This window comes from Hyposmocoma kahamanoa, unplaced genomic scaffold (assembly GCF_003589595.1).
Source record: "Hyposmocoma kahamanoa isolate Upper Pololo Valley unplaced genomic scaffold, ASM358959v1 65, whole genome shotgun sequence".
Taxonomy (NCBI): domain Eukaryota; kingdom Metazoa; phylum Arthropoda; class Insecta; order Lepidoptera; family Cosmopterigidae; genus Hyposmocoma; species Hyposmocoma kahamanoa.
The window spans coordinates 12,434,654-12,452,638 of NW_020653853.1; the positions used below are offsets into that span (position 1 = coordinate 12,434,654).

A 17,985-nucleotide genomic window follows, 5' to 3' on the forward strand; every position below is an offset into this window, starting at 1 on the left:
ATCACTCTTTGTGTTATACTAAATAAAAATGTAACTTAAAATAACAAAGATGTTGAACGAAAATGCGATAAGAAGGCTGACAACAATCGAAGGGTTACCATCAACATGTTGCAAAAGAAGTACTTATTTTTTTGATAACACAAACATTAATGAAGACAATAACATTCGGTATCTTTTTTATAGTACCAACTGACGTGACGAACAAGTCGTGCGCCTGATGGTAAGCGACGCGCCTATCCATAACAATTACAGTGCCACTCAGAGCTTTATATCGCAAAGATCTTAGGTGCACCTCCACTGCGCCCGTCACCTTGAGATATAAGTTCACTAGTCCCATATGCCTGTAATTTCACCGCCACCCTTACCCTTCCAAAGCGGAACGCAGTAATACTCACAAAACTGCTTGGCAGCAGGAATAGGTAAGGTGGCAGTTCTTCCCTGGACGAACTCTTTCACAAGGAGCTCTTCTGCTACTGATAGGTTTACGTTAATATTGATGGTGGACGGTGGTAGATAGGTTAAAAGTAAATTACACATTTTTATACGTATATAGCAAATTCGAGTGCATTTTTATTTGTGTTGCATTGTAACGATGTATGTAATACTAATCTTACAACCAATAGGAATATAAAGTGTAATGTCGAAATCTATACGAATGAGTTCTCGAACAGAACCACAATAAAATGAATTATGTAACATTGTTATTTACACGAGTTTGCCTGTTGTGCTTTATTCTGTCTCAAGAGTGGTCCTGAAATTTCTATTAAATGGAAAACGATCGAGCTCGATATTATTGTGGAGAAAACTTCTGGAAAACTTTCTTGAAACTTCTAATTCCACAGTACGGCTTCTTCCGATAAAAATATATTTTAGGAAATATTGTTGATTGGTGATGCGGACAACATAACGGTTACCGCGGTGACGAGATGTAAACCAATTTACAAACGTAACGAACATAAACGTAAAGCTGTACAAACGTAAACCCGCATCACGTTACAGTGGATAAGTTATAGGAACATAATGTCTCCAAAAAATAATCTTTCTTTTTATGATACCAAGTGATGGGACGCACAAATCGTGCGCCTGGTGGTAAGCGACACGCCTATGTATAACAGTTGCAGTGCCACTCACAGCTTTAAATCTCAAAGATCTGAGGGGCATTACCAATGCACCCGTTATCCTGAGACGTAACTAGACCCATGTGCCTGTAATTTCACCAGCACCCTTAACCCTTCAAAACCAGAACACAGTAATGTCCACATTACTGCTTGTATGGCAAAAATAGGTTTGTTTATATAATACAAAGTGATGGAACGAACAAGTCGTGTGCCTGGTGGTAAGCTACACTCCTCTCCGTAATATTTGCAGTGCCACTCAGAGCTTTAAATCGCAAACATCTGAGGGGCACAGCCACTACGCCTGTCACCCTAAGACATAACTTGAAAAGTTCCATGTGCCTGTAATTTCGCTAATGTAACGTGGCAGTACCTCCTTGGACGAATTCTTTCATAAGGAGCTCTACTGCTACTACAGTTTTATGGTACAGTGTGAATTAAGTGACCACAATTAATATCAATGATATAGCAGCGGTATTAGTGGGGTAAATATTTTCAAGGTCATTACTCAGTGGCGATATAGCCATTGCTATGTCGCCAAATCCACTATGTCTGTCGGGTCGCGTGTCGAATAATCCCTTCGCCTTAGAATTTGAGAAGTAATATCTTCATAGGCGGGCTAAACTGTACATTTCTAAAGATATTGACGTGTCAAAACCATATCGAGTTTTTACCCACTCTTTCTTCTAGATTTAGATCCGAATATAATGGTTCATTTCCAGTATCAAAACCATTTCAAAAAATTGTACCTCACGCAATTTACATTACAATTCAACTTTGAGAAAAAATCTACGTAGATTGTATAGCTTATCCTGTGTGAGTGAACACGTCTCTATATTAAACAGAAAGACTTAGGGCGCCTTGAAATTAGACGCTTTTAAGAAGCACCGCAGTGGCGCACGGTGGCGCGTTTTTTCAAACAAGCCATAGTTTCGGGCCCTTTACAGGTCTCACGATTACGGTTGAATAACCCGTAAAAAACAAAGGATATGATATGCGATTTCGCTCCGAAAATAGTTTTCCAAAGTTATAGCATGTTATAGATCTGTAGAAAAACCTAGGGAAAAGAAAAGTGTTAAAACAATTTAGTTTGACTACATTTTCAAGAGTGTTTATTATACTGACTACAAGTACACTTATTTTTAATTTTCTTCCCAACATTAAGCCGTCATCGCATTAGCTATATCTGCGAGGTCACGTGTCGGAGGCCCAAACCCTCTTCGCGTGAGGAGTGAATTAAATCGCCACGGGGATCTATACTTAACAGATCTTGGTGGCGTCTTTGTGCTCTTTATACAGGGTGAAGAATGATTATTTTTATTTCATGATATTTTAGGTAGTCATTCAAATTAATATGTAAAAGTTTATTTTGAAAACAATCACAAACATACATCACGGTAACAAAATTAGTTGATTCATATATTTCGGCGGAACAAGTGAGTGATTGGTCGTAGATTCATGGTTCTGATTTTTCTAACATTTAGTTTGAAACAGCTAATATCTTTTTAGCCCTTTAAGCGGGGTTAAAATAAGAGTTTGTATTGTGAAACCACGGATCCTTCATCATCATCATCTTTCTCATTACGCTAGGAAACGCCCTTACTTATCCTGATTTCTGAAAGAGTTAAAACCAACATTTACAATAATATTAATGTCTTAAATACTATTTACTTAATTGTGAGTGATTCTCCGCTCCTGTCACTTTGTAGTTCCTTATCCCTTCAAAAACGTCTTAAACGACGAATTGTTCGTATAGATGGGTAGAAATATCCTGTAAAATTACAAAAAACCTATTATACTAGTTTTTTTCTATCCCCTAAAGTTCTGTGGGCTTCTGTATTCCATTGAAAAGTCTATTCTAAGGCCACACAACAAAATATACACTTTGAAAGAAAATAATCTATTGTATGTAGCAAAATATGTAACAGTATATTATTGCCCTAAGTATTACTTACGAGAGATAGCAGTTTTAGTCCAAAAACAAAGTTACTCGCTTCTATAGTACATTGCTGTCGTTGCGGTTAGGGGATAACTATGCATTTGATGATTGTTTTCAAGCGTCGTGTTTATAGCTAGCTCTATACATTTTCTTATAAATACATCCTAATGATGCTCTTTTTTCTCTTTCTTTCTTTACTCCTGAACTTGTCCTAATGTAAAGACGATTTTCCAGACGTTTTTATACTGCGAGAGTCTATAGCGTCTTGTGGTCGTTGATAACTTATGGGCGAGATTGTTGGTATGATGAGGGCGATAGCTGAAAGTGAATTCGTGTTTGATGTAGCTGCATTACCGTGACGGCATAGTGCAATTCTCGTAGAGGGAGAATTCTTTTGTTTCCTTTTTAACAATTTTCTTTTTGCAATTATTTTGCGCTTTGGTTTATTTAAAAATACCTACATAGGCTATTAAACGTTTTATAGTTGGATGTTATATTAGTAAAAAAATTCGGAGATTTTAATATCAACTAAGCGATGTAAAAAAATGTTGCTTTACTTGTTTATTCTGTGTTAGGCAGCTTATTATAATTTAATAATAATCATTTTACGACGTTGATTAATGACAGGCCATTGATAAGCACAAGGTTTAACTTATTTAGAACCTAGATTAAGATGTTAAAAATTCAGGGTTTAAGCAGCTTTCTAAAGTTTCGCTAATTATTTTTTGTATAGGGTTGATTAGTTTAGACAGTGCCGTTGCTAGGCAAATGGCTTGTTATATTAATAACTAGTGAAATTGGCAAGGCGAATAAAAAATCAAATATAATCTTTCGTGTTTATCTTTCGACGCGACTCATCATAAATTGACATCATCATTGCACTAATCTATCAGGGCGCGAACACACTGCGTGAATGTTCTGTCATTGTTTAAACATTACGAGTAATCCTTTCTTTGTCACCCTCACCCCTTCGCCACGCGGACTGTCACTAACATAATATAGCTTCATAGTTTATTATAATATTTTCGCTCCATATTGCCCCATTTTCCCCTCACTACGATTGAGAGAAACACACTATTGGATTATGAGACATGAAAGAGGTAGTTAACAGCTAACAATCTATATGTTCATAAAGTTCGTGATGATTGTTGATATGAGTCGCAGACGTAACTATAAAAGAAACGCTTGGACATTTCCTAGTTTTTTTTCATGCCTTTGCATGCGAGGCGTTGTTGCAGGTGTGTTATGAGTCTGGGTAGTTAAATACCCTATATTTACTAACATTCATCTAAAGGTTGAAATACTAAACGTAATAAATATGAATGCTTTTCAGGTGTGTAATGAATATAGATAAGTGTTACATAAGTTCTTATATGAGTAAAGAAATTACGTTCACTTGATATTAATACAACATAGTGATGCTATTAGACAACATGAAAATCACTCCGTGTGCAACGGTCCTTTACAAAACAGTCCGCTAGATCTGCGATGACAATAAATCATGTAATTTGGCGACGAAACGCGAGTTCCGCGTGCGATTGTACGCAGTGTTACACTGTGATACTTTATTAGGGTTCCACATATCGTCGCGTACAACACGATTGGATCTAATTTTGGTAACAACGAATTATTTACATGTCCAACGTAGAACATAAAATTCTGAATTAAACTATGTAAATATTTTTTATTTTCAATAATGTAAGTTACGTCCATTAGTGATATAAAGAATGATAAGAATGATATTTAAAACGAACGAACGAAACGATTGTTTAAAAAAAAGAAAGATTATTTTAGTAGCAATAGAGCTCCTAGAGTTCTTCTATTCAAGTACTGCCACCTTACCCATTTCGCCGCCAAGCAGTAATGTGAGCATCTACGTTCCAGTTTTGAAGGGTGCTGGTGAAGTTACAGGGACTTCTCAACTTATGTCTCAGGGTGACAAGCGTAGTGGCAGTGCCCCTCAGATCTTTGAGATTTAAAGTTCTGAGTGGCATTGCAACTGCTATGGACAGGCGTGCTGCTTACCACCAGGTGCACGGCTCGTCTGTCCCGTTATTATAAAAAAACAACCGACTCGGAACAACAAACTTTGTTTATTTTTTGACTTATGTGCACAAGTTTGGCGACTCTAGATATATGGGATGAGTTATTTATTAAAATGGTAATTGACAGATTTTTTCGCTGTAATGTCAAATAAAAATTTTCTAACAACTTATAAAAAAAATTGTTAAAAAAATATGTAACAAAGGTTGCTACAAACCCATATTGTACTTAGCGCTTACAATCACAAGTTTTTGGAATGCTTTTTTTTTATATAAATACTTGCAATGACAAATATCGGCTACATAAATATCCTTTCTTTTTTTTGTGAAAAAGAAAGGTTCGGAACCATTAGTTACAAAGTTACACTCGTTCTTACCCTATTTTAAGATCCACGTATGGGTGGATTTACAGTCACATAGTGACAGCAACAGCGCTTATTACAAGACTTACCCGAATATGACAATTTGTTGAACAGAAGCACATTACGGCATATTACATTTTGGGGATTTACTCATATGATCAACTGCAAAGCTCATGTGGGGAACATTTGTCATAATTTTAGGTGATATTGAAATTCGGAAGCTGGCATATGATTTTAATAGATTTTAACATTTCTAAAAATATAATTTTGCAGATGTGACCATATTACATTAAGGGTACGCTTGATGTAATAAGGTCACATCCGCAAATTGTCCACCTTTCAGTTTTAAAGTTTCTACGAACGAAATTAGTCGATAACTTTTTTATGCTTAAATATGAGAGTTATAAATATAATGATGTGTAATAAAATTTCACATACACATTATTTGTTTCATGTAGTTTGTATTATTTTTATGATTTTCATGTGATGAAAGCACTTTTGACTTATCATCTTATGTGGCTTTATTATATTAATGGTATACGTGTAATACAAATATGTGTTTATAGTGGTATATTATTTTACTTAGACACGTGACATATGGTGATTTATTCGCTTAAGATATCCAACAAAGAAGATACTGGGTGAAATTATCCATTATGAGCAGTCTATTTTTTTTTATCACCAATAGTTGTTTTTTATCCGCGTTGCGATAGAGGTCCCTACACTGACAAAACGTGAACGTTTTTCGAATCAATTCTAATTCGAATGCTCTTAAAAGTTTTTAACGGACTTGATTATCACTCTGGTACTAATCATAATAATACAAAAACATCAATGGGTCTTCTAAGGCAGGACGATTATAAACCTAATGTGTGGAAAACTGGAAGGCAAGCGTGGATGAGGAAGACAGAGGATAAGGTATTTCGAGCGAGTAAAAGAAAAGGACACAGATATAGCTTCCTGCACAAGGATAAAGGGGAAGGTGTTGCACAGGATACAAACTTTAACTCTTAACCTTTGAATTAAAGATCATAAAGAAAAAATAAATATACGGCTGACTGTATAAAACGCATTATCCATGATTATAATAACACAGTCTTCTGAATCGTAAATTCCTGGTACAAAAAACAATTAAGTTAAAATTAGACAAGAATTTAAAAATATATTAAGTGCATTTTAGCTTAAAATTATTACAATAAAGGTGACTCTAAATACAATTTAAACTCATAAGTTAATTTTCCTGCAACTTATGTCGTACACATACGTAATAATTCTAACGTCTGTTTTTGACTTTGATACGTAGTGAACATATGCACCTAACACTGTGTAGAATTCTCTAGTGGCTGCCATAGCGGTCATTTACAGCAGGATTTCCAGTAGTTTCTCCGACTATACCATATAGTGAAGTCATAACAGTGGGTATGTTGTGTGACTTGAAGTTCTCAAACTTTACTGCATTACGAAACCTCCAAATATCTTATTTTTTAGCAAAATGGACTAGCATCATTCATGGACAATCTATGAAGATTAGGCGTAAGGTGAGGGTGCTCATTATTTATTTAAGACCCGTGTTCAGCATTCGGATGTGTAATAATACGTGTTGATACACTATATGGAAAATTTAGAATTTTCGCAAATTACATTACGTTTTCTCCACCTTAAAAAAATCAACCTAATATGTTGGTTCGTGAAAAGAGTGTGTACGGCTCGTGTTTCTTTTCGGTTCGATTAGGTGTGCTTCCAGATTACATACGGTTATGGATAGATTCTGGTGTTTTACTTAATTCTAATAAAAAAACAAAATGTGTGCTAAAGTCACATTTAGATTTTAATTGTATATATATGCTTTTTATTTTAATGATTCCTTCAAAATACAAAATGTGATTTACAATCACGCCCCTAATTTGTGTCCATTATAATGCAGTTGCAACATTGCGTATAGTATGTTAGTTGCGTCATATTAATACTTTTCTAAGGTCACGCGTACGTGACAACACTCGTAGTTTAGTTAACAGTTACTTGAAATAATTTTTTTTTAATAATGAAAATTTATGATAATCAACTGCAACAGTAGTAGTGGGAATTTATGTTACTTTATTCTTATAATTAGGGCAGTCTTTTAGAATGTTCACTTTTTAACATAATAACATTGGCCTACCAATAAATGGACGTCGGGTTCGCGCTAAAAAGTGTCCGCACCTATAGGGCGTTAAAATCGCATACAGAGCGTCAGTCTCGCAACAGTCTTTATTTGCTGGAGTGACAGCGCGGTTGTCAATCATGCAGTACCATGTAATAATAACTTGTAAAAATTACTGTAGTAAAGTGTAAAAACAGTATTCTGTATCATATTTTCACTAAACAAATATATTGTGTTATCATAGTTCTCATTTAAAAATCTTATTTTGTACAGTTTTATAGTATTTAATTTATATATAAATGAATCGTAAATATAAATTACAAAAGCACACAAAATAATCGAATAGCTAACTGTCCTTTTCCTACACATTGCATGCGCAAAAGATGGAAAGAGACCCATTACGTCAATTTCAAGAAGCTTATATAAACTTTTTGGTCATTTTCAATTGTTCGAACCACAAGTGATTGAAATATTTAGAACAAAGAAACTATACAATCGCTTTGATTTTAATCTTATTCAAAAAAATATTTTTTATTAATGACGTTTAATTCGAGCTAACGAAATAAAATGTCAGATGTATTTTTTTAGGGAGATTACAAAACTAAACTATCGGTTTTCGGAATTAAGGTTTACGTTTCGTTGGAATATCAGCACATTTCTTATAGTACACGCTTAATTTCACATTTGTAGTAATATTTGTATGTTTGTATCTGCCTAACTCTTTATTATTTCTTTAAGTGAATTAAATATATAAATAATAATAATAATAATAATAATAATAATATATATAAAAATTAATTAACATTGACGATAAAGGCTACTCCATTACTCTTGTGTTCAAGTAAATTTCAATCGAAGCTAAATATGGTCCATTTTGTTAAATTTCCAGTAGAAGCTGAATATGCTGTTTTTGGGTCCTTAAATTGTTGCAAGCAAAATTAGGCAGTACTGCAATGACGTTACAATTTAAATTGAACGTTTTAGTTTTTTTATATTTTGTTACATGTCACTACGTTTGTATAGGTTAACTTCGGATATTTTTTTCGTGGTTTTTGTATTAGACCCGACGTCCATTTGTTGGTAGGTCAATACATAATAATCATAAATACATTTAAAATTGCTTCAAGCACACACTTTTATTTTTCTTTACCAGGCTTAATTAGTGTTGCCATTGGACTTTTTCATTAGATCTAATTGACTTATTAGTCAATTAGATCTGCATGAGATGTGTGGCCCCTTATTAGGGGACACACATCTCATGCAGTTTGAGAACCTTAGCCCCAAGGCGATCGATGGCAGGTCTATGTAGTGTACACAAGGAACAATGGCCTAAGGCGTCGACACAATGGACAATGCGTGACTTCGATACGATAACTACACTCATCTAGTGTTTGTCTGTGTGTGTGTGTGTGCTTTCCTATTATGTAACTTGGCTTGTTATTGCAAATCTATATTTTCTCTCTCAATACGTATATGTTTTATTACGAGGTTGAGGAACTTGGTAATAAAAGGATTTGCTGTCGGATCTGATTTTATTGTAGCTGTCAGTGAACTAAAGGAATGATTTTGCGGTTAGAGAAATGTACTCGTAGAAATGTATGACGATGACGAAGTATTGCTACTTGAATTGTCATTCAACGCCAAACGGTTTTATTTTTTAGATTTCTTAAATTCGAATTCAATGATGTTCTGAAAAATCGAGATTATCTGCTTGGTTTTAAACTACAAGGTGCGATCAAACTTGAGTGGTGGAATGTACCATGATCATTGTATACAAAAAATTGAATCTTTGTACAAAATTTTCGAGGGTTAGTGGAAGCATCATGTTTTCGCCCATTTTCATGTTCATGTTCATTGTGATCATATTTCGACACGAAGATCCAAAAAGTAATTTCAATTTATCAAAAATTATATTCTTGAAATATATTTTCGAGTATTTAAAATTATTTTTTGATAAAGTTGTTTGTTATCAATCTCATTATATTTTGATGAACGTTTTGCTAAATCGTAATTATAAATTAATGCGTGTTGTCATGGAAATTATACTCAGCTACAGTTGTACATTTTTGTCACGTTCTTTGTAAGGAGTTGGTTTCTAAGTACATCCTTTATATTTATACGTTTTATGTTATGAGCATCAATGCTGCAACGATAACTATTCAACAGTCCCACTCGCAGAACTAAAGGATTTCTGAAGTTATTTACAAACAAAAATTCATGCAGATGTTCAAAACAATAATCTGATATTAAAGGCGTGGTACTGGTAGATAAGTAGATTTGGGACAAGCGACCAAATTCGTCAAACACCGTTACCGGGGCTTAGCTTCCGTGCAAATAAGGGACGGGGACAGTTCACTTTTATGGGTTTGGGGAATGCCCGTTGGGAAGTAAATTGGTAGTAATAGAACTTAACCAAAATAATCGTACAGCAGTACTGTTTTGTATAATTTTTTAATATCAATTTGGAATGAATGGTATCATAAAAACGACGAAAACATTTTAAAATGTAACAAAGGCCAGCTTATATCATAAATGGATTTTTGCCATCTTTGAATAACGGAGAGGAAAGTTGGTTCTTGAGTTGGCGATATAAAAAAAATTAATGCTACATACTCAATAAATTAATTATATCAAACGTTACATGATACACTAATACATATAACTACAGTAAAATAAGTGTATAAAGTAAAAGTGTAAATAAATATTTCAAACATAAAGAAATATTTGGAAGCTCATTGTGAGAAGTTTCAACAATTTCTAAACTTCAAAACGGTATCTCTGAGAGTTCGAATCGAAAGTGATTCTTTGTAATTATTTTCTTATACAAATCCAGTCATAATCTGGCATACCTACCATATCTAATAAGACGTGGTGCATGATGGTTTTAAAACTAAGTTCTCTGACCTAAAGTCTCATGTAGCCCTTGTTGTATTATAATAGTCTTATCTATAAATGCCATTTGTGTTAACCAAGATGATTTTACATTCGCGGCCCGCTGCAGACGCGACGCGTGCGCAGCCGGTGTGTTAACAATGCAGCGGAAGACGCCCGCCCTCGGCAGATGGCGCTGCCAACCGGTCTCTAATAAACGCAATTTTATTGACCTCACCTTTTGTCCCATTATTATTATGAGGCACGTGTCTTATGATTTTGCTGTGAATGTTTTAGACAAAACGAGGTCTGATAAGTGCGGTCTGGAAGAGGTTAGGAAGTACGACTTACACAGACAGGGGTGATTTTAGCTCTTTTATTTAATATACTTAAATTATCAGCTTTAGGTAAATGTATATATCAATATGACTCATGAACCATTCTTTCGTGAGTAGAGGTACGAGTAACAAGACGGTACTTAAACGATTCAAGAACTATCAAGAAATTATTTTGAAGACATCTGTCTACTACCATCCGTGTTTGAGTGGCTTGCACATCGGTTTTTATGGTGTCGCCATCTTTGACGTCCCTATAGAGCTAGCACGATAGGGCGGAACTAGCGCGAGAGCGACATAAAGCGCGAGATATTGCTATTCTCGCATAGAGCTCTAGCTCTACTGGCCCTGTACTCTCGTTCTCTGTCCGGATACGGATGTTCCGTTCGAAGCAATTACTGCCAAATAAGTAATACTTGACAAAATTAAAAGACACATGATTCGAATGAAGCTTCATACTTGACATTGTTGACTCTCAAGTCTGGCCGGGTAAATCTGGAAAAACTTACTTTTCTATATTGTCTCGGGTGTGTTGGGTGTTTGTGGTATCATCGTTGTTCCGATTAAGTAATTCTATACACAACACAAGTGTTTTAGTTACTTACTTTGGCATCAGAGCAACGTATGTGATTGTGATTGTCTAATATTTATTTTATTTATTTATTTAATTATGAGAACTTTATAGTTATCGAGTCCATTGCTTTCTTGCAATAAAAGAAGCACGGTTTCCATATTATCAGATAAATAATTTTAAATATTTAACAATTACGTAAGATCTTAATTACATTATACCCTTTATCATTTATGTATTCAGCGAGTCTGCTATAAACAGATACACGATGCATTGTAAATGTAATTATCTATGTAATTATCTGATTGATAACTTATTTGAGGAAAACGTAGCATAAAACTTATAACATTATAGATGTACGTATTTATAGTAGGATTAACATATTGAATTCATTCTTCATACGAACGTACCTTACCTACCACAGCATCATTGTGAACATCTTGTTCAATTAAAATGTTTTATAATACACAAATAATTTCCGGCTATCGCGGAACCTATGCCACGCGACTGCCACACACACGTTTCCATCTACATAAAAAAACACACACAACTAAGACGCACCTTATAAGATAGGAGCACGAGCCAAAATCGTTCCATAATGAACTCTCTGACAAACCGCTGTGTATGAAGGTACTTTTGTCTTGTATTACACGGTTTTGTAAGGAAAGGAAGTAAGAAGCAGCTGTATAACTTCTTTCTCTTCATAATGATGGTTTAGTGCATTGCTCTTTTGTTATTCGTTCCTGTCGCGTGCCTATTATTTATTTAAGTAGGTGAAAAGGTGTGTAACAGTACTGCTTCTCAAGATGTTTGCGTCACATATTGCTGTTGGTAACGCCTCTTATATTTGGTGTGTAACGGTTTCGCCTGTGACGTAGACTGCAATTGATGATTTTATTGTTAACTACGACCACTGATTTTATTGTTAAAATCGTGTAAACTTATTTAGCGACTATTAACCGTGTTGCGTTTTAGACTGGATATTGTTCAAGGTTTCAGATAACGTATCCATATCTAATCTAGTTAAAATATGTACGTCGCATGAGATGATTGTTTGAGAACATTTTTGTTAGCAAGCAAGAAATCTCTTGAAATCAGAATTGATTTATTATAAATGAAAAATAAATGGAACAACATATTTGTTTATATAAAGTTTGATGTCCCGTTCAGTTTTCATATTTCTTATATTTCCTTTTCGAAATATCAGTACAAATAAATATAAATATTAGACAACATCACATACGTTGCTCTGATCACAATGTAGGTTTTATTTAATTTAGTAGCAGTAGAGCTCCTTGTGAAAGAGTTCTCCAAAGAAGTACTGCTGCCTTATTTATTTCGGCCGCCATGGCGTAATGTGAGCATTACTGCGTTGCGGTTTTGAAGGGTAAGAATGCTAGTGAAATTGCAGGCACATGGGACTCGTCAACTTATGTCTCAGGGTGACAGGCGCAGTGACAGTACTCTCAGATCTTTGTGATTTAAAGCTCTGAGTGGCACTGCAACTGCTATGTACAAGCGTGTCGTTTACCACCAGGCCCACGAATTGTGCGTTCCGTTATCATAAAGAAAAGCATTTGTGAAACGTAACTAAAGCATTTGTGTTATAGAAAACGGAAATAGCGACAATATCACAAACACTCAGACCCGAGACAATATAGAAGTTAGTTTTCTACATTGATCCAGCCGGGGATCACCTCGGAGATGGCGACGACGAACGCCATGATAACAGGAGATAAGCCACTCAACCACGGCTGTCGTCAAATGTCAATAGAAGTACAAACTCCCAAATAAATCGTAAGCAGCGTTGAGTGTACATCTCTGTTATTTTATAATCTACATGTTATTGTATAACGCAAAATTCAAGGGTATTTATCTCTCTTGTAACACTGGCACGCAATTTCGCACAATTAGTACGTTTATATCCTGTATTCCTGCACACCCTTTTCAGTGCTTGTCGGTGCCAGCACATCAAATTGTCTAATACCCATCAGTGTAATACTATAATTACACGTAGCTGTAAGATACCTGTATCTGTTAGCAATTATCAAACAATCTGAATTGTGTGTTGTAATTATAGGAAAGGGTGTTACGTAATGTGGCGGTGGTGATAAAGTGTCGAGGTTGGTTACTAAAAATATACGTATTTGTCTGTAACGACGTAATTGTATGCCAATAACGAATGGGATGTAGCTTATAAAATATAGTCACAGAGTGTACCAAAAACCGATAAAGAAAAGACTGCCAAAAAGTATTAATGCCACCTGCCGAAAGCGTAAGGAGTTGTAGATTTAAATGCGATCTTTAGAGCGTTTTCGCAGTACGTCCGATTCGTTGCAGTTCCGAATCAGAGAAATGATGGCCCGAAATGTCACAGGGATCATTTTATCTCTAAGTGTACAAACGACATTTGTATTTTCTAGGATTGAAATCGGATTTAGTGCCCAAGCGACATCCGAAGTGGGTCCGAGTTTTCTAGATTTTTATAGTCACGGATTTGGAACGAATACAAATCGGATGCAGTGCGCAAACGCGCTTACAATATAATAAAAGTATTATTATTTTTAACCGACTTAAAAAAAGGAGGAGGTTCTCAATTTGCTTGTATTTTTTTTGTGTGTATGTTACGCGATTACTCCAACCTTTGTGAACTGATTTTGATGATTCTTTTTTTAATGGAAAGGGTCCTCGGTAGTGGTCTCATTAAAATTTTAACAAAATATTCCACCTCTAAGGGCGCGTTTCCTCTATGTCGTGATTCTCAGTGTCTTGTATATTTTAATGAAATTGTTCACATATAGTATAGGACACGATTAACTGTCATTCACGATTTTTTTGTCGTTACGACGACAAACTGTCGTCACAATGGCAACAGCTAGAACGACAGTCCCATATCTTTCTACATAAGTTTTGTTTATAGTGCCCCTCCCTATCAACCTCTTGGTAATGCGGGAAGGGCACTATGACCTGTGCAAGCGAACTTGCACACGGACCATCTAAGTCAGGTCCTAACCCTGGATTAGCACTTGTAAGGCTAGTGCCTTAGGTGAGCCGCCCCGGATGCACGTACAGTATTCTCTCTATTTTCCAGATAGGTACCGGAGCTGTTGGCACACTCACTTCCCGTCGCGCTCCGCACGACTAACGGTTGCCATCGCTGAGCCGCCGACTCTAAGTCGACTACCAAATTTCCTCATTGGTGGCGGAGCTGTAAGACACGCTCACTTCCCGACGCCGAATGAACGGGGTCTCTCCAGCTCCGCACTTTTAGCTCTCCGGGCTAGTGCCGGAGATGCCAAGTGGCAGTGTCCTGCGATAATGTCCGGACATAGCCACCGACTTAAAGGGCAACTCATGTATCCCGCGCATCTCCTCGCCTCAGGCCCTCAACTACTAAGACGCGCTAGCTGCGCGCGGGACGAACGCCACGGTCACCATCTACCGGGGCAGACGAACGTGTTCGTCCCTGCAGCTAACCACAAACCCCGGCGAGTTCATACCCACGTCCGGGTCCGCCAGAGACGCCCGTGGAGACGTATCACTGGCGGAGGGTTTGGCCCGGACGCCCGCCGTACCCTGGTCTTGCCATTGAGCCCGTAGTCTCTCTGGAAATCCCTCTCTCGGGTCGGTAGATAGGGACAACGATGAGGGAACGGTAGCTAGAACGACAGTCGTTAGACGATAAATAAAACATCACGATAAAAACATGATAGATACATATAATGCTGATGCCGCTGATGATGCTTATATATAATGCCGATGATGCTGATGCTGCTGATGGTGCTAATGATTCTGATGGTGCTGATGATTCTTTGCTTATCAGCACCATAAGCACCATCAGCATCATTAGAATCGTCAGTGTCAAAGAACCATCAGAAACATCAGCATCATCAGCTTATATATAAGCATCAAGGGCTGCATCAGCACTGTTGACATCTTCGTCATTATCATCATTTGACAGAAAATCGCAGCTACTATTGTCGTCACGTTTTATTTATCGTTGTCACGATAAATTGTCGTCACGATCTAGTGCGAACAGCTAGACACGACAGTCGTTCAACGATAAAATAAATCTTCATGACAGATAGTCGTGACACGGGAACATGCTAGACACGACAGTCGTCCAACAATAAATAAAACATTACGACATAGTGGGAACGCGCCCTAAGACTGGCAAATGTGGGGATTAATCCGGTTTATTGGATTTCACCCATTTGGCGTTAACTCATTTCAATAAAACTTGGCAAATTGATAAATAATTTCACAGACTTTTGAGATCGATTTTGTTTATTAAAAAAAATTACTTTATGTAGCATTGGTCTACATTTCATAACAGTGTCGTATGAAATGCTACATCTATTTCTAGTCTTTCTTATTTATTGTGAGAATTTCTGACAAGACAGACTTCCTTTAAAGACTTTGTTCAATTTGGTCGAAGTATATACGCCGAGGTTATCCTTTTCCCATTTTTTTCATAATAACACTAGTATAAATACGTATTAAATGCATATTCAGTTTAGAATTTACACTGATATACATACGTCATAATCACGAGCTGTATAATCTAAATTACAGATAATAAGCCTTAATAGAAACTAATAAATAATGTATCGATTGTTTTAAGATATTTACAATGACACATAATTTGACAGTGTTACCCTTGTTTTTGGCTGTTTTTATCAATAGATTAGATAAATAAAGACAAGTATATATTATATTTTATTATCACTACAAACGGTTAAATAATATTAATGCTATGTTAATAACCTTTAAGAATAATATACAATAATTTCATAATAATTACTTACTACAAAAGAATAAAATACTATCATAAAATACTATAATAGGTCGAAGAAACATATCTCATCTGCGCTCCGTTTTGGTAAAAAGTAAGTGGAATTAACGGTTTTACTCACCCAAAATTCTTTTGTTTCAGGCAATGAGGAAGATGGAGAGCCTTCAGCCAATAATGATGAAAATGCAGGTGCGTTGTTTATTACCCTACATTATTTATATTAAACTGACAATGATAAAGTCCTACCTACAAAATGTTACAAATACGGGTGTACTACAAGGAGCCGTTATTGGACCACGCTTATTTTCTTTTTATTTATTCTATTTCAAAAAAGTTTCACAAAAAGCGACTCTTCTATCGCTACAAAAAATTTTGTGGTTTAACCACCTAGCGATGAGCTATCAAGCTTGATACTTAATTTAAGTTACTACTTATTAAATTAACTAGTTCTAGAAAATAGGTTCACATTTAAATTTTACATTTCCTGACATTAACCTCAATGTCACTTAGCACTGTGCCTGGTAGATTATTGAGATTTTTTGTGAAATAACTCCACTAGTTTTGTTATGATTACGAATACAAAGATGGAACTGGACCCATGGCTTACATGGCTAGAGCAATGCTATGGTGTAGCATGGGTGTGGGTTCAAGTTCCACCGGGTCGACGAAAACATTTTTTTGTGTGTGGACAATTTTGTATTCATAATCATAACATGTAATCCGTTATAAATGACATTTTAATTTTAGTTGCTTTGTCAACATTTTATTGCAGTTTATTTTGTAGAAACAACTTTACAACAGGTACAAAATGTACTTTCACAATTTGGAACACAAAACTTTTATTTTTATTCTATCTTTTTATTAATTACATTACCCTCTTACGTTTTATTTGTACGTAAGCAATTAAGTGATAAATGTTTTGTTCCCATAGACGATCAGATAGAAAATATTGCTATTTAATTTCTCGATTAGATCAATATCTAACATAGACATAATAATTAAATGTTTGCATTGGATATACTATAATACCTTTTTTGCGACTTTTAATAACAATTTCTTATTCGACGCAAAATGTAATTTTCACAAATGAAAATTGACGTCTTGTATTTGGTCTATTGCTTTCCGAATAATTTGTTGTTGTCAACGCTGGTGGTTAGTGATAGACGTCATACAAATAGAAAAATAAAGAGTATTGCGCATAGTACAAGGCTCAAGAATAAAATATAGTCTCAGAATACACTAACTACTATCAATCATCATCAATTCGATTTCGAAAAGTCATCGTCTTGGATTATGTATTTCGAACTAAATTCATTATCTCGTATCAGACTGATTGTTAATCATCCGATTTCGGCATAGATTATACTTTTCGTCTTTTGCTATCACTAAATTACACACACTTCTCAATATTGTGAATAAATCTTTAAAAAAAATTTAAAATCATTTGCGTGTATTCATACTATTATTCGACGTAACGACCGATACAAAAGTTATCGGTTTTCAGTTATGTAGTTAATTGCAACATCATTAGGCCTTTACTTTTGTGTCAAATACACGTAAATAATGTCAGGTGTCTGCCTAAAGTGGTTATTGATAATCTAATATTAAATTTTTATGATAGTACAGAAAATATTCGATCAGTTTACTATCTAGTGCCTACTGTGGTGGTTTTTAATGATCAGTCTTGCTGCATTTTGTGTGACTTCGTATGCTAAAAGTCCTCGTACGAGGCAGTGCCGAAGTATTACGATATCTTCTTGCATGGTGAGTTTTAGTATAACGTAGAGGTTGAGAACGTTCATGTTATGGAAGCAT

The 17,985-nt window shown here is 35.5% G+C and overlaps 1 protein-coding gene across 3 annotated transcripts in view; it reads left to right on the forward strand.

Annotated features, from left to right (window-relative positions):
* The window catches only part of LOC113231381 (MDS1 and EVI1 complex locus protein-like), a 169,446-nt gene that overhangs the window by 58,700 nt on the left and 92,761 nt on the right, over positions 1–17,985 (forward strand). For all 3 annotated transcript variants that reach the window (XM_026465677.1, XM_026465676.1, XM_026465678.1), the window contains exon 2: positions 16,312–16,359. In XM_026465677.1, coding sequence (XP_026321462.1) covers positions 16,312–16,359 — 48 coding nt within the window. The remainder of the gene's footprint in view (positions 1–16,311; positions 16,360–17,985) is intronic.